The 24,626-nt window shown below is 35.1% G+C and overlaps 1 protein-coding gene across 1 annotated transcript; it reads right to left on the bottom strand.

Annotated features, from left to right (window-relative positions):
• Positions 1-259: 259 nt before the first annotated feature.
• Positions 260-24,513, bottom strand: LOC137391475 (uncharacterized). The gene is made up of 15 exons (XM_068077963.1): positions 24,474-24,513; positions 23,792-23,872; positions 20,701-20,917; positions 18,955-19,166; positions 17,697-17,891; positions 17,046-17,259; positions 15,701-15,959; positions 11,916-12,136; positions 10,827-11,018; positions 8,897-9,069; positions 8,164-8,257; positions 6,083-6,289; positions 4,860-5,004; positions 2,835-3,006; positions 260-1,008 (listed from the first exon to the last, which is right to left on the bottom strand). The coding sequence occupies exons 1-15, from the start codon at positions 24,474-24,476 to the stop codon at positions 922-924; spliced, it is 2,472 nt and encodes an 823-aa protein (XP_067934064.1). The 5' UTR covers positions 24,477-24,513; the 3' UTR covers positions 260-921.
• Between the last annotated feature and the right edge of the window lie 113 nt (positions 24,514-24,626).

The following is a 24,626-nucleotide window of genomic DNA, read 5'->3' as shown; positions in this document are numbered from 1 at the left end:
CCGGCAAATAGTAGGAAAATAGAGAATAAGTATACAAATCGGGTACCCATGATATGAATATATGAACACAAACTATTCTCTGCAATATAATTATACAACTATAATTCCTTGCAACTATAATTCACTGCAATAGTCTTGCAAACGGCATGAAGCGAAAGCATATCACATGTGCAAGGCATATACAGACCATTTTTGCATTTACCATTATATTATAACGAGACAATATTTGTTATGCAAAGTTCAAACCAGTACATCATAGTACATCATAACAGAGTCATGCAACATACATTTAATTACTGTTGGGGCCATACCATATGACTACTTTTAAATAATACAAAACGAAGACCCACTGGTTGGTGTGATCTTCTATGCTATTGTGCACGCAGAAGCGAACAGCGACGGCTGGTTAGTGAATCTAGTATGAAAATTAATTCGTCGGACATGACTACTGGTCATATGCGGCCATACATAGCATTGCTCAGGAATAGTGAGCGGAGTGAGCGAAGAGTCATACAATAATTCATTGACAAACATTGAGGTTTATTCTATTACATCAAATAACAATTTAAGCATGAGTCTATGAACTATGAAGTCTATGAGTCTATATTGAACATCTACTTGATAAAAAGCGCACAATGCCTAACATGTCCTTAGCAAATAACAGCCAAATATATAGGCTTATTGTTATACATAGTTTATAGCCCCGACTGTCACCTGCTATACTAAAGAGAGCGCAACTACAGTCATCTATTTAACCTAGCTTCACGACACTTGCTGGAATCTGTCAACTGCTGCTGTTACTTAAGGGAAAAGTAAAACTCTGAACACGGAGTAAATTCGAAGCACGTGCTACCCCCTGTCAACAGCTTTTGCGAGTGTCAATGGTCTGAGAAGAATGGATGTCATCAGAAGGTATAAAGTCTAGTTACAGAGGTGTGGTACAACGCTGAGCTCATCCATAGCGATGTCCCCATAAGGCCCACTTCTAAAGACTGCATCAAACGCAATCTAAAAATAGGAAAGTAACATAAATTTTTTCCGGCTTGAAAAAAAAAATAAATTTTACAAAAAACAAATTCATATGTAAGAAAAACTATAAATATATTGAACTATTGTTATATGTATAAGCTGTTATATTTAGTAAAAACCTTACCGACGACTTTGGTTTAGGTGGAGATTCATAACGCATTAGCCAATAATATGCTATTATATTTTCTAGGTCAGTAATTTAGGCATGTAAGCAACCAATCAGACAAGCAATAAGCTTTATCTACATGGTTCAGTATTCGAATCTTATTGGCTATAAGATTGCAGCAGACTAACAATAATTCTAGTTTAAAATAAGTATTTTTATTATGATGTTTAACAGATTTATGATATTAAGATAGAACCCTAACCTTTCATGTAAGCCTTGGTATGATTGTTGCTAAGGAAACATATTTTACAACCCTTGATATGATTGTTACTATGGAGACATTTTTACAACCCATGATATGATTGTCGCTATAAAGACATATTTTACAACCCTTGATATGATTGTTACTATGGAGACATCCTTTACATCAGTAATATGATTGTTGCTATGGAGACATCTTTTACAACCATGATATGATTGTTGCTATGAAGACATCTTTTACAACCCATGATATGATTGTTACTATGGAAACATTTTTTACAACCCTTGATATGATTTTTACTATGGAAACATATTTTACATCAGTAATATGATTGTTGCTATGGAAACATCTTTTACATCAGTAATATGATTGTTGCTATGAAGACATCTTTTACAACCCATGATATGATTGTTACTATGGAAACATTTTTTACAACCCATGATATGATTGTTGCTATGGAAACATAATTTACATCAGTAATATGATTGTTGCTATGGAGACATCTTTTACAACCATGATATGATTGTTGCTATGAAGACATCTTTTACAACTCATGATATGATTGTTACTATGGAAACATTTTTTACAACCCTTGATATGATTTTTACTATGGAAACATATTTTACATCAGTAATATGATTGTTGCTATGGAAACATCTTTTACATCAGTAATATGATTGTTGCTATGCAGACATATTTTACAACCCATGATATGATTGTTGCTATGGAAACATATTTTACAACCCATGATATGATTGTTGCTATGGAAACATATTTTACAACAGTGATATGATTGTTGCTATAGAGACACCTTTTACAACTGATGATATGATTGTTGCTATGGAAACTTATTTTACAACCCGTGATATGATTGTTGCTGTGGAGAAATCTTTTACAACCGTGATATGATGTTTGCTACGGAGACATCTTTTACAACCTCTTCCTGACTGTTTCTTTATATTCTTATGTATTATTGTATGTTCTTTTCTTTATATCTTAACATTAGCCGGTTTGAAGCAATAAAAACAATGTTTAAAACAGCGCAAGTCTTTGTAGATCAAAGGCTGCCTATGTGTGCAAATATATTATAATCAGAGTTTTATTATTTTAGTTTCCAATCTGTAGCAAAAATATCATAAAATACCTATTATTTGTCAGCATCATAAGACAAATTAACACAATTATTTTATTTTTGTTATTTAGTGTCAACAACTTGTATCAATTTTCGTTTTTAGTAAAAACCGTAAAAAATGATAGAAAATGAGGCCTGTAAAACTACACATGTCATAGTTACATTTATCCCTTGTAAACAGTATACAAACAGAGCTCATAATAGCAATACATTTAAATACAAAGAGCAAAGGCTAAGAACGCTAATCCAAAAGTGCTGCTCTACCAAGGCTGACTATGTATAGACATAAAAGGGCAACTCATTACCTGCACATTTTGGAGATCTGTTGTAGGCCCAACAAGATTATTGGCAACAGATATTTTGGCTTCCTTCCATCTGTTATCACCATTTCTATAGGTGTTTACGCCCTGCTTAGACCAGAGAGGTGAGGGCTTTCTCACGCCATCAACCATCATAAACACTTTCAATCTGCCGATGCTACAATATAACATATTTTATATACAGTAACAATATTATATAAAATAATATGCATGTCTACACTTACAGTGTGAACAATACTACAGCACAGACCTTCCTTCTTATCAGTTTCTTACAAAAATAAATATATCATATTATATATAAGATATATGATATTATATATAATATTATATACACATCGGTATCTCTTTCTAAGAAACATAAGAAAGCTTGTCCTATTTTGTAGTGGTGTTTACACTGTGGGAATGGACAAACTATATACTACGTATGTCCATTCTTAACAATAGTGCCTAAGTTTACCTCTACTACCAAACAATAAGATATTTAATACTGTTAGAAAACATACAACTTGAGAATTGTAATGATATCCAAAATATGGTAATACGCATGTGTATACTTATAATAACCTTCTGAAAGCAATAAAGAAAATTTTTACTACAACTGACTCTGAATGTTACAGGAAGTAAATAGTAATTTAAGTTATTTAATTCTGAACACAAGTAGTAATTTATTTCAATACAAATAAGAACTAAAATAAATATAACATAAATCAGTAAATAATAATAAATAAAATGACAGATTGCAGTAAGGAGAATATAAGAATCAGATGCAACAGAACGTTAGCTTGAGCACCCAATACCTGGAGAACAAAGCTGAGACATGACTATGGTGTCAAAGCTTAAAGGTTGACTTGCAACAAAATTCACCTTACAGTTATTTGGTATCAAAAGATTCACCATGTCTTACTCTGTTGTGTTGTAGGTGCAAAATATGTGGAAATGTGATTACAAGCTCTTAAAATCTAAAAAACGAGCAGTTAGTCGCAGCCATCACAAAACTGCCGTAGATTGGAACCAATTTGGAATCAATTGGAAAATTTGGGGTGGCTTAGCCAGCTAAGCCGCCCTAAATTTTTAGTGATTTTCGGTTAATAATTGCAGTCTAAGTTCATTCAATTGGAAATTCCAGCAACTAACTAGCTAGCAACTAGCGTTCTATATTGTTTTCGTGGTGATCTCGCCAAATGAGTGATCTTGTGAGACTTCATTTAGATTTGGAAACTGAACTTTATTGCTTATAGTAGGGGTGTGAAGGAAACCCCTTGCATATTCCTAATCATAACATAACCGAATCAAAACATCGATGACCAGCGCTATGGGGCAGGCTCGTCTAAATAATCTTCTAATATTACACATATATAAAAATGCTGAAATAGATACAGAATCAATTGTGAAAGATTTCTGTCATGGACACATTAACAGAACAAGAGCTATTGCAATAAAGAAGTAATAGCTCTTGTTCTGTCGATGTCTCTTACAGAAATCTGTAGTGTCATGAGTTTTATATCGTAATTTTATTATCGTTTGTTAAATAAAGAAGTTTTTTCTATCATGAACCACAAACAATATATTTATGCAGATTTTAATATTTACAATTATTGCGTCTATGCATACTTTGAGGGTTGTTGATGCTTAAGAGGTCCAGAGCTTCAGGGCACTGCCCCAAACCTCATTGGAGGGCTTACACCGCCCCCAACCACCAGGTGTTCATAACTAGTCACCTAATATTTGCCGCCCCAACTTGCAACCAGGAAATACAGGCCTGAGTCCAGTTCTGCTTTGTGGCACCACTCACACAAAAAATACACCTATTTCGGAAACATCGTTTCGGCTTCTATCTAGCAAACCCCTAAGAGACAAGGGGGTCAGCACGCCCCCCTAATGTCAGCATGCCATATCTCATGTTCTCATAATACATTGTATAGCTGACCTTTCCATAGAACAGTTGATACCAAAAAATACCTAACTTAATGTAAGTAAATAGGCCAATGAGAAAACCAACAATAGACTTACTCGGAGCCATACATATGATACATGAATGTAATACAGAAGTCTGTGCCACCCTTAAGAGGCTGAGTTAACATGGTAGCAGTGCCTCCATAATTAGATGAAGCCTCAGCATAGATGTAGTCATCTCCTTCGTAGCCATTGTTGGGACCTGACAAAACGACCATCGAATTGAAAGGTTAAATCTTAGAATATGTAAGCAACAAAAATCGAATTCCTTTATCTATAAAACATTCTTTCATAAACACTTCATGGTTATGTGTAATCTGACAGACCACCCAACGCTTAAACCAAATGCATTAAATATGAACTTATACAAAATTCTACAGTATAACTTTTTATCAGAGAGTATCAGTATTTTTCTATCAATTGCTATTGTGTTTGACGTGATCTGACTGCCAGGATGTTTGAAGATTAAAATAGACAAAACTTGATTGGAGTTAAAACGCTCATATGAATTTTAAGTGCGATTATGTCGTCTATAGATGCAAAGTGATCAACAGAACAGAGACTCATAACGCTGTAACTTAACACAATAGCCTATACCAACTATAGCAACCATAGCAACTAGTGATGTCATTCAGCACATATTTTTCTTCTGAGCATTTTAATCACAATCAAGTTGTGTCGATACTTTCTGATTGAATCTATTAAAGTTTGTATAAGTTTTTCTTTAAGCATAGACATATATGTCTACATATGTATATGTCTACATATATGTATACATATACATATGTCTACATATATGTCTACATATGTATATGTCTACATATATGTATACATATGTATATGTCTACATATATGTATACATATACATATGTCTACATATATGTCTACATATGTATATGTCTACATATGTATATGTCTACATATATGTATACATATACATATGTCTACATATATGTCTACATATGTATATGTCTACATATGTATATGTCTACATATATGTATACATATACATATGTCTACATATATGTCTACATATGTATATGTCTACATATGTATATGTCTACATATATGTCTACATATGTATATGTCTACATATATGTATACATATACATATGTCTACATATATTGTATACATAGTACTTAGTGTAAACTGCATGCTAGAATTATTTAGCTCATCGCAAATAGTATGTTTAGTAGTAAACTCTGTGAGTGTAGATGCAGCACAGTCAGTCGTCACAATATTGCAATCGCTGTAGAGCAAGGCTAGATCATTGTCTCACCAGTGTATGCAGTTGGAGTTGTCCCCCTGTTAGGAAACCAGCGAGCCGTAGCGCCAGGCTGGAGGCTAATATCAACCTGTGGAGAGGCACGAAAACAGTCTTCGGCGAAAGTACAGTTCACGTGATCATCTCGCATCAGACAGCGAGGTCTGCCTGAGCCCGTAGGAGAGCATTCAAGTGTACCGCAAGGAAAATTGGTGCACTCCCCTAATAACACACGAGTCATATACATGTACATTACGTAAAATTAGCAAAAAATGTATGTGATAATATCTATATATATATGCAGATCGTTATTTTTAACCATTAAAAATAAATTGTTCAAAAATTAGACAACATAATTATTCAATAATATAATTTTGTAGATGTTTGGTTCAAATGTCTGCAATTGGGTCAAAATGAGGATTAATTTAATACATAATTTATGACTATTGGCTAAATTCACACTGAGTAACAATGTTAATGAGGATTTTTTAGTTTTCCAGCAAATGGGTCCAGTTTATTAGACACACAGCTGTATAGAAAGTCGTGTAAATATCTATATACACGTATATATCTATATATACGTGTATATAGATATATAGATATATATCTATATACACAACTCTCAGTCTCCGTCAGTCCAGTTATACAGATTGAAATCTAGCAACACAAAATCTGCCCCGCAGAGAATTTCAACTGAGATCTTTCAGATCTGGAGGTGTCAAGCTTATCCATTAGACTACATAGTTCAATAGAACACATTGATCAATAACGGTGAATATATTCATTACATCGGCTAACAGACGCATAACGAAGTTGTCCATGTAACGATTAGCAACTGGCCTCATTAGGTAAATGCCTTGCATTGCACAGGTAATGTAAAAAGCTTGTCAACAACTGCAGGTAATGTAGTGTGAAGGTAATGTAATAGGTGCCGTGATGTGATGTTTATAAGCTGTTTTTATATCACCCGCGCAGCGCAGGGCATTCACCTAGTTTAACATATAAATAATGTACTTATAATAAGCAATTTGTGTCACGACTGTCCCTAAGTAACAATGGTAATAATAACTAGTGTTGCAACATATGCCATGCAATCAGTTACAATAGTAACATGAAACCATGGCTGAGCCAGCCAGATGAATATAGCAATCAAGATACAAGCGGATTCTGAATGAACCAAGGTCTCCCAGCGTGTTATCATCTTCCGCTAATAATTACGTTTGGCTGGTAATATTCTTTGAAATGTCTTTTTCAGACATTTGGTCAAGCCTAAGTGTGACTGTGACTGATTTCAGTATACCAAGGACATTGCGTCCACAGCTAGTCCACAGCTAGTCCACAGCTAGTCCACAGCTAGTCCACACAGCTAGCACAACACTATCAGCTGCATAAGGCTTCTCTAATATATCATCTTTTATGGGCTTTTTAACAAAGCTTCTGTCGGGTGCCTTTACCAACTCTATGAGGTTGGCCATCTTCCAGCACCGCGACTGGTCTCATATCCATAGACACACCGATTCAGTTATACTAATATAAAAAGAAACACAACAATTTTCTTGCTATAGCAATGACCAAAGAATGAGGTGTATTTTAAGTTGGAGGAAGAGGGTGGCAGTGATACTGCTGTTGTAATCCGTCGAAGAGAACGTAACCTCAGCATGGCTATGATCATCTTTGTGCATCCTTTTCGGCTACTGACCCGAGTAAAAGGGTCCTTGTTTTAAAAATGGCATTAGAGTAGTGATAATTCAGTTTTTGCTTACAAAGTGTACAACATGCTAGACAACTGCTTCCGTCTTAGTCCAATGAAAACATTTCACTCACTAACGACTTATTCCGCATGGCAGCCATCTTGAGAGAACCTCAAACCAAAACCATGCGATTTTTTATTGGATTTTCTAATTTCGACTCAAAGGTTTGAACCTAACAAATAAAGGAAACTTGTAAGCTTAGTAAGATTAGCGTTAATCCATTTTATTTCTAAAAAACTAATTTGATAATAATTGTTTTTGTTTAATTCACTTAAGCAAACGGAAGCTCTGGTTGTTAGCCTAGCCGACTTGAGCCAATCAAGATGCGACTAATAGAGTGGTTACCTGTTGGGCAGCTGTCGGAGATCAAGTGTACCTCATGAACGTATATTGGAGTATTATAAGCGAATGGTTTAGAGTTATAAAACTCAAACACAATCTAAAAATAAAGGAAATCTTTTATTCTCAACTGAATATGCATGATAAAACGGAACGTAAATCAGCAGGATAAGTTTCTGAAATTTCCTTTAAACATTGAGAGATGAATAATTTATGACTAAAACTGCACAAGAAATATAAATATTTAAAGGCTTTGCACCCAATCTCAAGCAGTCAGCTAGAAATGGAACTCTGGGACACTGACTTGACAAGCAAAGGCTTAAAAAAATTGACAAGAGAGGTAAATGAAACTGTTGGAATTTACAAAACAATGACTTTCACCTGTAAGGTCCAAAACTATTTAGGAATAACCAGTTAAGAAGATTAATGTATCGGCCAGCATTTAATAAAATGCAGCAGTTTGAGAATCGCCTATGCATAAAAAGTGCAAAAAACTCTGTGCTGGGGACTCAGGCTATTAGTGCACTACTTATTTATCCCCATCAGTTTAAAACTCTGTGCTGGGGGACTCAGGCTATTAGTGCACTACTTATTTATCCCCATCAGTTTAAAACCCACCCTAAAATATTTTTTCAAACTAGCTATGATTTCTAACTCCGGGAACTGGACCTTTTTTGTATCTAACAGGATTTGTGACAAAAAAGCACCAGATATTAAAAACAAAGTGTAAGACACGCACCTCAGTGAGGTCTCTGTTTGAGGCAGTAAAAGGAACTTGCACGAACCCAGAACCGGCAGCAGCTGTGTGGGTTCTGAGAGTTGTGACATTTTCACCATCCCGGTACTGGTGGACCTTGAGAACCCCGGTATCGGCATCGGTAAGGTCATACCGGTAACCGACGCAGCCGACATCTGTAATCGCATGAAAAACTTAATAACGTGAGTCGCTACAACAAGTGTTACATCAAAGCTTTTTTGAGATAACATTGATAACACTTAGATGATTAACGATGAACCTGCCCTAAACTGGATTTAATTTTTCAAAAAGTATCAGTATTTTTTCATCATTTGTGATTGTTTTTGATGCTTTAGGCGACCTGACTGCCAAAATGTTTGTAGATTATAATCGACCAAACTTGATGCGATTAAAATGTTCAGATCAGGCAAAAGTGTGATTATGATATCTATAGTTGCGAAGAGACCAGCAGAATAGAGACGTGTAACGCTACAACTCCAATGCAATAGTCAATATCAACTGTAGCTACGATAGCAATTAGTGACATCATATCATACATTGTTTTCTGAGCATTTTAATTGATCATTTTCTGATCAATTTTCATAGATTTTAATCTTGAAACATCCTGGCAATCAGATCACCTCAAACACCAAGAGCAATCGCAAATGATAGAAAAATACTGATATTTTCTGATAAAATTTATTAAAATTTTGTGCAGGTTCATCTTTAACACAGATGTATAGACAACAAGCAGCGAGTCAAAGCAAGTCCTCACTTTAAACCATATCCCTCAGGTAATGCTGCCACTGCTGTATCCGCTGCCTTCATAAACATAATAAAAACATTCTAAATACATCTCAGGTGTATACTTTGCCCAGATCAGTCATATTACTGAGTAAAACCCGACTTTCACAGTGAATCTGATCCACATAGTAAAATCCCATTTTATTACCAATTAAATACATTAACTAGAAATTCTGTACATAATGAGACAAAATTTCAGTTTGTGATATATTAGCGAAGCCTGGATAAATATTCAGAAATTTTAATTTTAATCTTGGTGAGATTTGTTTCAAGAGTTACCCTCTCCTTCATCTCAGTAGATCCTTGAATCAAATGCAACAAAGAAGGTGACATTGGAAACAACCAAAGCCCATATACAACTGAATATTAATTAAATGAATGAACAATAGTTTTGACTTTAGAAACTGCTTCCAAAAATAAAACAAGCGCTGTGGAATCATTGAAAGTGATTGGGAGCATAACTCCAACAACTGTTAACTATTCAATAGTGATTATGGGCAACTTGAGTGAATTAGCAAAAAGAGAAGAAGTTCTATTTCTATATCACCTGAAAACATCTAAACCTTCATCCGATAAAGGTTTAGATGTCATTGATTAGTGTTACCCCAACCTCTAAAAGTGTCTGCCATTATCAAAAGTATCAAAATTACATGATAATTTTGATAACTTGTTCAGTTCAGCAAAGGTTTTTTATCTGTCATCTGTACAAGTTTCTAAGGTCCACTATAATACCATTGATAAGATTGTAGCAATGGAAAAAGCTGTTAGATGATAATAGGTCATCCTTTGTTAAAAATTCTATTACCTTAACTGATGCCAGAAAACGGCATTTTATGACCGCGCGGGGAGGGACAACAGCATAAAAACAAATTAATATTGAAAATGTGCAGCCTTTTCATATTGCTAGATAAGATGCGCTGTTCAAACATTTTAAAAATTTATTTCAATAATACACCAGACGACAGCGTCAGCAAATGATTGCGTCAGCAAATGATTGCGTCAGCAAATGATTGCGTCAGCAAAAAATAGCGCCAGCACATGATAGCGTCAGCAAATGATTGCATCCGCAAACGACAGCGTTAAAAAATCCGAGCAATGGTGTGCCAACTAGAGCCATTGATAGACTTACTTCTGATCTTTTTGCCAGCAGTTTTCATGGCACCGACTTTAACTTGACGACTCCAGTCGGGGAGGGCCCTGACCCCACCCTCGATGAGAGAGAGTGGAAATGGAGTCGTAGAACCATCAAATGTAATATTGTTCAGTTGAATGTCTGAGCATGGTCCTGCAAGGCCGTGCTCGAACAGGCAATGGACCTCAGCTACAATAGCACAATTCAGAGAACTGATTTCTTCTTTGATAACATTGAAGCGATTCAATGTTTTAAAGTGATTGAAGTGATTCAATCATCTTTTTTAAACAAGCTCTAAAATTTCAGAATTACATTATCACGACTAGGTGAACAACTAGTACATCATGGAGAAGCACATGATTTGGTTGCAAAATGCCTGACACCAAAATGTGCATTTCCGAATAGCACACAATTCCTTTTGCCCACCATGTAAGATTCAGATTCCACCAAATAAGTTTTGTGCAATTGTAGGTATTAGTTGGGATTATGCAAATGCAGTCTCTGCCACCAGGAGCAGATAACTCTATAACTTTGCTGCCCTTGTTTAGAGATTGTTTGTAACCTGAGATTAAGCATATGTGACCACATAAAAAATCCCATTTTTATGCTTTTTACAGACTTCTAAAATAAGCTGAATTATGAACATGGCCTAATTCTCCATTTCACAGTTTGATCATAAAATTAAAAATACTGGCTATTTGAGAAGAAAGGCAATATGAGACAATAACTGATTATAGCTTTAGGACCAATTGTACTACTTAAAGCAGCAGTACTAAATTATAAACAATGGGTTGTTAAGTTAGGGCCACAAGCTACAGTAATGCTACAGGCTTCCAACAATTGGTCAGTTCATCATAGTATTTCACTAGTACATTATTAAAAATTAAAAAAACACATGGTGGCTTGACTACTCCTATTGCGTCGATATAATACAGTAAGTCTTTCAGCCACCTTGACCTTCAAGGGAAAGGGCTTTGATAGGGCCATTCGTCATAAATGTATAAACAATCTTGGAATAACTGATGAAAAAAAAAATAATTTCTAAAATTAGTGCAAATAGGAAAACAAAAACAAGAAACGTCTTACCTGTACGTCTACATTTGAATGTGCTTTCACCAGGAAATGACTTGCAGAATGCACCGAGGCATGGATTCCCCACACAGCCATCGTAGTCTGTTTCAACAGTGAGGCTAAACCCTTTAACTGCCTGTTGAGCGCTGCTGGTGTCCAGCAAAACGAGCATTAGGTTGCTCTCTCTATAACGGCGTGTTGATATGGGCGGTGGCGCCACGTCTCCATAGTACACCCTGCAAGTAGTAAATACCATCAGTTCACTAGCTATTTTTCACACCATTTAATAATGCCAGACACTTATTTGTTGCTTTTACAATAAAGAAAGCTTAGCAAGGTAACTTTGAAATCCAATCACTGCCAACAAACAAGTTAAACAGCAAGTTTTCGAATAAGATTAGCTGGGCACTCAACAATATCTGAAGAGTTGCATCGAGTAGACAACTTCTCATTCAAGAAGTCAACGGATTGAGCTGACTTTTTTACTTGCAAATATCATAACCGCAAATTGCAATAACAAAGATGTCATGATTCTTTTATTTATTTAAAACTAATAATAATCGTTAAAATGCTTAGAATGTACTTTTTTGTGATGTTATTGCATAGCTTGCGAGTTAAAATTTATTCCCCCATTATATAGTACTCTCACGCGTCGCGATCTGCTCTGCATTAATGAAACACTGATAGATGGCAATTCTTTCTTTCAAGCCATTATGTTAAATTCTTTGACGTTTTCTCAGATGTTTGACATTTCTACTTCCCTAGCAGTATAAATTCAGTCATTGTTTAAGCACTTGTTTCTCAAAATAGCATTTAATAAAATATATCCACATTTAACACTGTTAGCAACATAACAGCCAAAGTGTTGTTTTTGAAGACTAGTAAGTAATAGAAACAGATGTTGCAATATTAGCAGTCAAATGGCACTGCAGTGCAATAGGATAACTGCAATGGTAGCTGTAATGTACTGGGTGTGAGTGTTATTATATACAACAAACAGCAATAATGAAAGGAAAAGATTATATGTTTATATCTCTCCCCCTGCATTAGGAGAAATGCAATATTGGCCAATATTAGAAGTAAATGCACTGATATTATTAGAATAACCAATATTATTAATATAGTAATAATAGAAAACCAATGCAAAATTTTGTTTACATTTCAAAACGTCATAGCCAACAATATCAAGAAGCTGTAATAGGTATATTTATATGGACTTTTAGAAAATCTATTTAACAAAACTATTTAAAAAAATAATAACAGTAACATATTGCCCATCATCGATGTTGTTAGTGTGACTATAACACTTCAATAGTCATCCCAATTTATAATTAAATATTGTAATAATCTCATAATCGTTAGAAAAAAATATCATCGTCATTCCCTTTACTTTCACTGCTTTGGACATCAGTTAGAATACCAAAGTACTCAAAAGTTTCCAAAATGCCAGTTACTTTGAAACCGGCAAAAAAAACGATTTCAGTACTGCTATGTTAATTACAGAAACCTTCGGCAATTCGCCAATGTCATAGACTGGTGAAATGTGCACGTTAATCTTTCATGAAATGCGCACGACTTAATCGTTCTATTCTTTGCCGCTCGGCGTTTCAATTGCCGGTCTTAATTTTGATAAAAGGCTTAGCAAGTTTTAATAACGATTTTCGGCCAAATTAATCTGTCTATTTATGTATGATCCGTTCAGATGGGTAAGTTTTAAGAATATGTCGACACTTTTCAAAGACTTGATAAAATATTTAAATAGGTTTATATGTGTTTTGTGTCGTTATTGCATTTAAACGACTCCACAGAAAAATGGTTAAATTTGTTGATGAGATTTCGATACAAGGGTTTGCGACGTTGATGAATAATTTTCGTGAGTTGTGTGCACATGCATTTATCATAAAAACTCTCAAACATTCGCTCCGCTCGTTTGGTCGTGGAATTATTGTGGGAGGTCCTAGACTATTGCGCATGACTGTGGGCACTAAAAAAAGTGTCAGCAAACGAACATCAGTCCAGAGAAATCGGTAAGAGACTCACGAGAAGTAGAGACAACCAAGTGATGAAAGACAACAAATAATGACGGAGTCCCAGAGGGATTAGCCGGTCAACTGAACTCATAAGCTCGTGTAAAGCATACAAATAATCCCAGATTACACTGATCCCTTACAAGAGATAATTACCGAGAAACAAATTAAATATGAGGATTAGTGGATTGTAATTGAATGATGAAACGAAAAGTAAATGACACCGTGACAGTTCGTATCACAATTGATATACCATCTATACTCAGTAGATATCTTTCAAATGACTCATGAATATGAGTCATCGATTTTTGTACAAAGTATTTTCTTTGTAATATGTGAGTTTCAGAAAGTCAGTCACCAAGCTAGGAGACATGATAATGGTGTTAAATAACATAAGAAATTATAAAACAGCTTTTATACTATTTACAGTACTCTCTCATAACCGAGATTTGGAATTACCGATTTGCTGCTAAAAATTTAAAATAAGCCATTCATAATTAACAGCTTTTACCCAGCAATTTGTAATGAGGAATGAGGAATTAGCAATTAGTAATAAAATAATTTATAATTGGCAACTTGTAATCAGCAACTTGTAATTACTAATTAGTTACTAGCAGCTGGTAACTAGCAGCTGGTAACTAGCAGCTGGTAACTAGCAGCTGGTAACTAGCAGCTGGTAACTAGCAACTGGTAACTAGCAACTGGTAACTAGCAGCTGGTAACTAGCAACTGGTAACTAGCAACTGGTAACTAGCAACTGGTAACTAGCAACTGGTAACTAGCAGCTGGTAACTAGCAACTGGTAACTAGCAACTGGTAACTAGCAGCTGGTAACTAGCAGCTGGTAACTAGCAGCTGGTAACTAGCAGCTGGTAACTAGCAACTGGTAACTAGCAGCTGGTAACTAGCAGCTGGTAACTAGCAACTGGTAACTAGCAACTGGTAACTAGCAGCTGGTAACTAGCAACTGGTAACTAGCAACTGGTAACTAGCAACTGGTAACTAGCAACTGGTAACTAGCAGCTGGTAACTAGCAACTGGTAACTAGCAACTGGTAACTAGCAGCTGGTAACTAGCAACTGGTAACTAGCAGCTGGTAACTAGCAACTGGTAACTAGCAACTGGTAACTAGCAGCTGGTAACTAGCAGCTGGTAACTAGCAACTGGTAACTAGCAGCTGGTAACTAGCAACTGGTAACTAGCAACTGGTAACTAGCAGCTGGTAACTAGCAGCTGGTAACTAGCAACTGGTAACTAGCAGCTGGTAACTAGCAGCTGGTAACTAGCAGCTGGTAACTAGCAACTTGCAACTAGCAATCTGCAACTAACAAGTTGAATTTAGTTGTTACCACTCATGATTCACTATACCCCACAGACTTGACTTTAGTAGCAGGCAATTCAAAGTGCAAAAATTGCTTGTCGAATCGCCTAGTACATTTTGTATTTATTTAACACGCTATCAACCCTTGCACTAGACATCTATGAGGTTGTAGCTGGCAGGCTTAAAGGATCGCAAAGATTTTTCACCAATTTTTAACTGCAAAAAATCATCAATCAAATCTTGTTTTCAGCTCAAAGCAGCATGGCGGCAACCAGGCTGTAATGTTAAAAATAGAAGGTACAATATGGTATGTCAGTATGTATACAAATATAACACTTTAATCTAAGACATGGGGCTGTTCACGTTTAGCGTAGCCTGAGTTTCTAGACTACAAAGACAACTTATGAGCTAAGGTATATGAGTTAATAAAAAGTCAACAACTTCTCACGTACTGAGAGGCTAACTGCTGTATATGATTGGCTCGTATCTCCAGCTCCACGTCAGTGCGCAGCTCAAACTCCTCTCCAAAAGAGGCTTTCAAAGGCTTCCCTTCCGCCTCCTCAAATAACCAGACGCATTTGACCCCAAGGGGGATGTTCCCAGTTCTGACAGAGTTGGGGGTAGACAAGGTGTGGGGTGAGCGTTCATTTATGGAAATAATTCCTCCGCATGGATACTTAGCTCTATCTATCTGTCTGCAGTCGCTTCCACCTACAGGGTACAGTGATAGCTTGAGAGCTGAATATAAAACATGAATGAAAGGATATTGATTAAATGGATTATATTCAACATAAATAATATCATAATTATATCATAATTATGATATTAGTTCAAAATAAAATAATTGTGATAAATAATTGTGATAAAATAACATCACAATGATATAATAACACATACATTTGAATATGATATTATACTAATCAGTTCTGAACAATTGGTCTAGTAGTGATGATTTGTTCAATCCCAATCAGTCCATATATATTACTTTATTGGCAATAATTTCATTTCAAATAGAAATATTTTTGTAAATATAATATACAACCATAAAAAAGAAAACAAAAAAGGCAACAGTTAGCCACTAAAATCAAATAAATGGTTTGATATAAAGTTCAAAGCTAATTAGTCTAAAATCAACTAGTCTAATGGTAAAATTGGCCCAATGACACAGTTCACCTAAAAACAACTCATCAAAATATATGATTGATCTAATTGCCATTAGGAATGGTTTGTGCCGAAATGTAGTCTGCCCTGCGAAACTGGTGAAACTGTGTTATTCAAGAGGAAAGGAGAAGCTTGTTTCAGATGGCTATCTGTTTACATTACGCAAAAAAATGATGCAAAAGACAAGATGCGAAGAAAAATTTTACTGGATATGTGAAAACCAGTAACATTTCTATTCTTGTCTTAACATATATTTTAGACTAATCGTAGTTAGACCAAATGGTATATTTGCTGATTTGATTTTAGACTAAATGTCTTTAGACTAGTTGGCAATTAGACCAATGGATTTGAACCAAATGGTGTTTAACCAATTGTATTTGGATCAATAGTACAAAATCAAATATTAATATCCTTAAAATTTAAGATAAGTGTGCAAAACCATCAGTGAAAGTTTACATCATTTTTTTTCAAATCAGTACTTTAGGCAGATCAGCCAGGATATGACACTAGTAGCTGGATTAAATACATCTGAGCTTACAAACAGTAAAACAACAGATTAAACTAATAATGATAAGACAGCCCATGCCTGACCCCACACAGTGACTATTAATATCTAGAGACGGTACATCAGCTTACCAAGACCCTCAGGGCAGACACATTGGCAAGTGCCACCGAGTTTAGTCAGGTACCCTCCGTAATGACAGGTCCTTCTTGGACAGCCAGCTGAGCACTCGTACATGTGGTTTATGGTGAGGTAGTCGAAGAATGATGCCCCTACGTATGACCCCATCAACCCATCCAACTCAGGTTGCTTGGCTGTCATGGTCTTGTAAGAATTGGCAGTGAAGGCCTATCAGAAGGTACAAGAACATCGAGTTGGGTGACAATATCAGAGTCATGTCAGAACAAGCAAGCACCTGCAATTACGTGTCAATAATTCAGTTTTCCACTACTCCTGCTAATTGTGCATTCACAACACATGTCATAGATTGATCTGAAAAACGTACCATTAACCATAGAGTTACATTAGCATCAAAAATTACCTAAAAAGCTATTTGCACATTTTCAAACAAAAGCAAATTATCAAATACTGATAAATTAACAGGTCCTATCAATATTTACACAATTAACTCATTACACATATTAACAAATTATATTTTAATCTGATGGGTTCCAGTCTGCATAGAATCACATCAAATATGGCAAATTTTACTGCAGCTCTACAGCCAATAGCAGCCTTCACTACGTGCATACACTAATGACCTCTACATATGTATCAAGACTTACAAGAGAGCTGTAGTGCATCACACTGGAGACATCATAGGGGGTAACTATTGAGGTATCACTTGCAGAGTAAACGCTGAATGGCTGATGGTCTCTCGCATTTTCAGGGTGGTAGTAGATATACCGACTACTGTCGACTCTTGTCTGTTCGTGTTCAATACCTATGGCATGTGCCATCTCATGTTGTATCAGGCCAAACTAGAAAAGAGAACGACTGCTTAAGTTTTCTATGGCCATGTCAAAATGCTTGTATTTCGTGACAAAAACTACAGTAACAATGAATAATTAAAATAAGGTAAACACATGAAAAGAATTTAAAAAATTTAAATTTCCAGCGGCAAGAAATTTGGAAGAAATAAACAGTATGACAAATAAGTTTGTAAGGAAATTCTAAGGAATAAGAACAAATCATAAATAAAAAATAAAAATAAGATTTGACCTATAATAATTGTTATCTGTAGCGGACATGCAAATAGCGTGGCTACTACAAATACTCATGAGATAGAATACAAAGATATACTGCAGAGGTTAAACTTTAGAACAACAAATAGATCAGAGTCACATATATTCATTTACTACAAAAAGTTTCCGGTTCAACAGAAGTCTATGACAGCAGTTCAAACACAAGCTGCCACTAAGTAAACAATGAAACAGCAAAAGTTAAATGACTATGATTCAGACAGAGGTTGACGAATTACTACTCAGTCTAAACGTGTTTGTGACTCCGCAAGTTTCGAGAATAAAACCAGAAGGGATTGATAAACGTTGAGCAGTAAAAGGTGTCCCAGCATGCCAAACAAAATCATGAACCCGATGTGTCCTAATACAGTGCAGCCAAAATGAAAATTAGAAACTAATGTTAAGAAGTTGTCTGCTTTTCATGTTAAGCCATGTTGAGCAGACAAATCTAACATATAACTAGATAGCTTAGGCACGCATGTATATTGCTACTATTACATCTACTCTCGAAATAGAAATGTTTATACAAAAACACGTAATGCTAAGATTCGTCACACGGCAAATGTTTTCTCTTTTTTAAAAATCTTGATATCTAACAAGTGAACGGTTTAATTTACAAAAAAAACCAAACCTTACCATCAAAAGTTACTGAGTATACCTCGAGTGACTGATCCGAACACAGGATGTTGTTCCAGACCAACGAGCAGCAGACAGGATCATCAAAATTAAAACTACACACTTTACAGTTGTCTGTGCACTTACCCCTAAACAGAGTGATTTACCTCGAGACAAAGTGACTTACCCCTAGACAGAGTGACCTTTCACTGAGATTCACTATTTGATATTCCTGAGCGTCTTGATATCCAACATTTGCCCAGCAACCAGATCGATGACCTTGAACTATGATGTGATAATTGGTTGGCCGTGTCAAGCTAACAGAAAACCTTAGACAGGAGTTGTCTGTAAATCCCTTAAGAGCGGCTCTAACCTTGGTCATCGCGTTAGCTGAGTCGGCTGTAGAAATGGGATAAGCATAGCCTGAGAAGGTAAGTGACAGGTAGAAATAACTCCAACTTGCTCCACAAATAATAAATACATATGCATTCTCAACTCAACTTGCAGTATCGTGAAAACTGAAAATAATTCAAATTTAAGAGGCCATAGATTCTTTGTAGCTGTGTACAAGTACCTCATCCAACCAATAAACTAACACCTTCGAAGTAGTGGATCTACAGACAGTTTCCTATTCATAATATTCAAACAGAGTTTATCTTTGATAATTTTTTTATCGAAAAGCTATCAAGTTAGCTTATGAATTGCAAATATATGAACAAAATGTGGCCGTCGGTACACCCAAACCAGTGAGTTGTCACGTGAAAGGAGATGGTATTTACAGAGGAAAATTTTAGTACCATAAAGAGTTTAGCTAGCAAAGAGGAAACAGGCCTACAGAAACATTTACAAGAACACATCATTGTGTCTAGTAGACTTAATAAGAAAAGGTTGTAAAACACATAGAAACAGTTCTATTGATTTATAGCAAGTTGCCTGAAAGGAGAAACTGTGTTCTCGAATAGCAAAAATCGCTAGATTTCTAGAAGGAATGTAAAATAGCCACGTAAGGTCCTACAAAAGAGTCCTTTCCACTGTTTCTCTAATATGCCACGGTGCTGTTATAATGTTGCAATACAACTGGAAGCTATGTGGCTACAAATTCTTTATGCCTATGTTTAAATATGGCGTATGATTTCTGAATTTGATAAAAATTTATACCAAAACATGCTGAATATTACCTCCCAGTTAACCTGGGCACAAAATTAAGGTCAAACTATAAGTATAACATATGATGCTAGAATATTTAAATGTCAAGCAATCAGGAGCGTGTAATACTTCTATGCAACTATTCTGTTAGCCAGCTGGCTTGTCACTTCAAAAAAGGTATTTGAAATCTAACATCATCATTATATTTATATTATAATAATATATTAAAAATTATTTATTATATATATTACAAATATATTAATATATATTACTAAAATTTCAATATTAATAATATATTATAATATTATATTTATATTATTATAATCATTATGAATTAAATTATACGGGAGAATTATATTTACGAGCACTGATGGCTGACTTGAGACACTTTCATAACTCAAGTCTGTTTAGAAGCTTTGCATGATCTTTCCGTGATGCTAAAATTTAATTTCATCATTTCTTAACAAACTAACTATTTCAAATCACTGTACAACAATAGGAGAAAATAAATGCTTGATAATAATAGCAATCAACGAATGCACATCCACCACAGCAAAGAGTTATAAATTACAATAACAACAAAAAAATAGATGAATGGTGATAGCAAAAATGAATGCTTGACAATAGCATGAAGGAATGAATACAACGATAGGAAATAATGAAAGCACCATAATAACATCAAGAAATAAATGCATGAGAATAACATAAAGGAAGAAATACATAGTAATAATGTCAAAGTATGGATGCATATGCGTGAGAATAACAGGAAGGGTTAAATGTAACTTACCAAAGGAGGAGCCATTAATCCAAACAGGGATAACCTCATTAAAAGGCCAAAGATCATCATGAGCATAGCCTCGCTTCTGCCTTCGCCCGCCTTGTCTCACTTTCGGGCGTCTCCCAATATCCCCCTCAACAATAAGCTCATTGTCTCCTGGATTCTTCAGAGCCTCCTCCACAAAACGAAATGACTCTCTGGGGTCATCGAGATAACTAGATGCATCCTGGGATATAGCATAGACAAACATGGAGACATAAAGATCCCTGAGAAGGCTACACTATCAGTTATCCCAGACATTTACAGAGTCAGTGAGAAACTTAGCAAGAGATAAGGTCTCAAAATTGATATCAGAGAAGATATTCTGACGCCTTGCTAGAATAACCAGCAAAAGAGTATTGTGAGGACTTGACGCGTTTGAAAGCACCGAGGCATATGATATTCCTCCTCTGCGATTTCTAAAAGGTGTTAAGACAGCCAAACCTCAAGCCACAATTACGTACGTTAAAATATCAGTTTGACATGCCATATAAAAGAGAAATTTTTTTTTCCTGACATGGGATGTAATCTCCAACATGAAAGGTGAAAATTTTTCCAAATATTACATTTTGTAATTACAAGTAGAAAAGCTGATAGAAATTAAGAATAAACCAAAAAAATAATAAAACATATACAATTTAAACTAATTTCAATGATAATTAGTGTAAGTTAGAGTAACTACACTTACATGTACAACCACTTACATGTACAACCCACTTACATGAACAACTACTTACATGTACAACCACAATCACTGCAGCTCTATACATGTTTACTGAGGAGCAATCATTAGCGCTGCTCTATTCTTATGTTGAACACTAGCTCTATCCCTGCACGTCATGCCCAGCATTCCGTTACAAATGGCTTCTTCAACTCTAACAAAAAACTATTTACACAGACACCTTAACTTTAGACTCTGAAGCTACCGTTGAAGGTTAAAATAAAAAATTGCTTTGTACAAGTGTTGAACTCATTACAATCAGCATACTAGCCAGACACGCTAACATCCGCGCTAATCAGCAGACTTCAGGGAAATAGAACTACTTCAGGGAATTAGAATTACTATGCATACACTTATTACCTATGCTTTATCAGCACACCTGACCATTTCTCACAGTGCATAAAACTGCCAGGGTACCAGTGTAAAACATAAATAAATATTTATATAATATTATAATACTTATATTATATTATAGACACCTATTGATTTATATATAAAATATAAATCAATAGGTGTTTATAAAATGCATTGTGATTTTATGAATAACAAAGATGAAATGCAAAAACATGAAACATCATAAAAAAGCTGCATGAAGAAAAAATTTGATGAGAAGCAAGGAAGCTGTGAGACTTGTCAACAATGATCGACGCATATGTACAGTAGCAATAGGAGTTATACCTCCAGATAAGCACGAGGTACAACATATCAGAGCCCCTCTAAGGTGATATAGCTAGGATAAACATGGCTAATCTAATGGCTATAAACTGTAATCTCTCAACTCCCAGATTATATTCATCAACTGGATTACTACAATTAAAAAGAGCAACTGTGACAGCTACTCAATATATTATGACAGAATGCCACTGAAGGTCATGAGTTGAACGACCTCTAGTTAATGAAAGTCGAGACTTGATCGATGACTCATCGCTTTCCCTCTACAGTTTAAATACCATCATATTGTAACTATATACCGAGGCAAGTATCAACATATCATTTGATAGTGGGGGAGGAGACAACTCCAGTGGACTCAAATAAATCCTGAATATTGAACCAGGTACTTATAACTTGTGTTTTTAAAGGTATTTGTATGAAGGAATCCTGTTTGATACAAATGACATAAAATGAGGAAAATATCAAAAACTATGAATTTGCTTACCTGTTCTATTATTATAGTAATTTAGTTTTTAATTGAGTACATTATTATAACTCTTCAATATAAACCACATCAGATGAAATTAGGCTACATGTAAAAATAAATTACATGAAAAAACTTTACTAAACAATTTCATTCAACCCAATTCAAACAAAAATCTTTTGACATAATTTTGATGAATTTAAATGGCTATTATTTGTTTGTTTATTCAATAACAAAGATCACCTTGTAGTAAGTCTATCTTGAAGAGCTCATACAATTGGTTTCATCATCGTTGGGTTCACTAGGATATGACGCTCTAAAACATCGTTAGTGTGGAAAATTTTAAGAGTTTATTCTATAAACATTTTTCTTTCAATATTCACTTCACTCCATATGGCAAATATTTTATATTTTATAAGTTAGCTGCTACTATGAGCCTTACTAGCTTTATACCAACTAGCGGTATGCACGTTCCATTAAATTTCTTTTATATTTAATCATGATATTTACTCATTTTGAATCAGGTAGCCTGCAGGTGGGTGTTTAAAAGGCTAGTTCTCCGGAACCAGACGAAGTTTTGAAACCAAATATTTTTAGCGACGGAGTAAATACGAGTGAAGTTTGGATAAAATCGGCCAAAGAATGTGGAAACGCAGTGTTTATACAGACTAACAGACAGACACAATAACAAAATGGGATTTATTACTAAATATTTGTAGACTGAATATAATAAAATTTCCTTTAAGCCCAATTTTTAAAAAAAATTTACAAAACCATTTACGAACTTCTCCTTCCAATGTTTATATATCTTGAAAAATGTTCACACTTGCATGTATAAACATAGCTTCTTAATCAATTCAAAAAGGAAACCTTACAATATTTTATAATATTTATCAAGCCAATGCTAGCCAGTTTTGTGAAGCCGTACATTAAACAAATCTGGTATAGAAAGGATTATATTTGCTAGACTATATGAAGCGGTCACCCTTTGTAATGTCGCAAATGCCCATAACGCTGTCCGAGGCACTATTTATGGCACTGAAAAGAAGGATACACACTATGATTGATGGGCATTAGAGCAGACTCCATGGGTCTGGCTCATAGCAATGCACCCATCAGCCAACATTAGACACTCAATTACCTCCCCTTAATCCCGTACATATTTCATTGTAATATATCTAATGGCAGGAAGGAGTATATCTTACATGTCCTGACGAGTCGTCATTATCCCTGTATAGATACCTCCGTCTGCTCTCCCTCACTGCCCCCTCATAGTCATGCTGCAGCTGTCAAGGTAGACAAGTAGCGACAGGTTGTCAACAAACAACAAATCTTATTTTATGCACATATAACCACTGTTGTGGCAGATTATTTCTAGGAAGCAATAGATAAAAGAGTTTTTATAAATATATCTGTCAACATTTTCATTAAAAAACACAAAAAATATTGTTTACAAATATATCTGGTTTTCTAATTAACATCTGAAATATGAAGAGGGATCTGACCCCAATTAAACAAATAAAGAGAAATACACCTCATGCAAGGTAGACACGTGTTGTCGCACCGACATAAATCACAGTGTCTCACATACTCTGATCACATAGCAAGATCCGATAAATGTCTTCAACAAACTTTCAGCCCTAATTTTGAGTTAATATTTACATAGAAATTGACTGAAGTATTGTTGATGTTCATACGGGCATACAGATATACAAAATATGAGTTTCATTAAAATTTTGTTTTTGTGGCACATAACAAATACAAAATGAGATTAAACATAATAACTTGCTTTGTTTATGCAAAATTTCGGTGTTATATTGCACCGAAACCAGAGAAATGAAAGAATTTTGAAATGCATTGTAAGTAGAGGGAGGAAAAACAACTTACCATATCCACATCAACACTCACAACATCTCCTTGCCTATCCTTTATGAGATACTTGTTAGGAATATTCTAGAACAAAGATTGTCTTTTAAAGAAGCACACTGTCAGGTTATTGTGTGGACAATAAAAAAACTAAACCTGTTTAACTTAATAATC

The sequence above is a fragment of the Watersipora subatra genome, chromosome 3 (assembly GCF_963576615.1).
Source record: "Watersipora subatra chromosome 3, tzWatSuba1.1, whole genome shotgun sequence".
Classification (NCBI taxonomy): Eukaryota; Metazoa; Bryozoa; class Gymnolaemata; order Cheilostomatida; family Watersiporidae; genus Watersipora; species Watersipora subatra.
The sequence above is the reverse complement of the archived record's forward strand: the minus strand, read 5'-3'. Positions and strand labels throughout refer to the sequence as shown.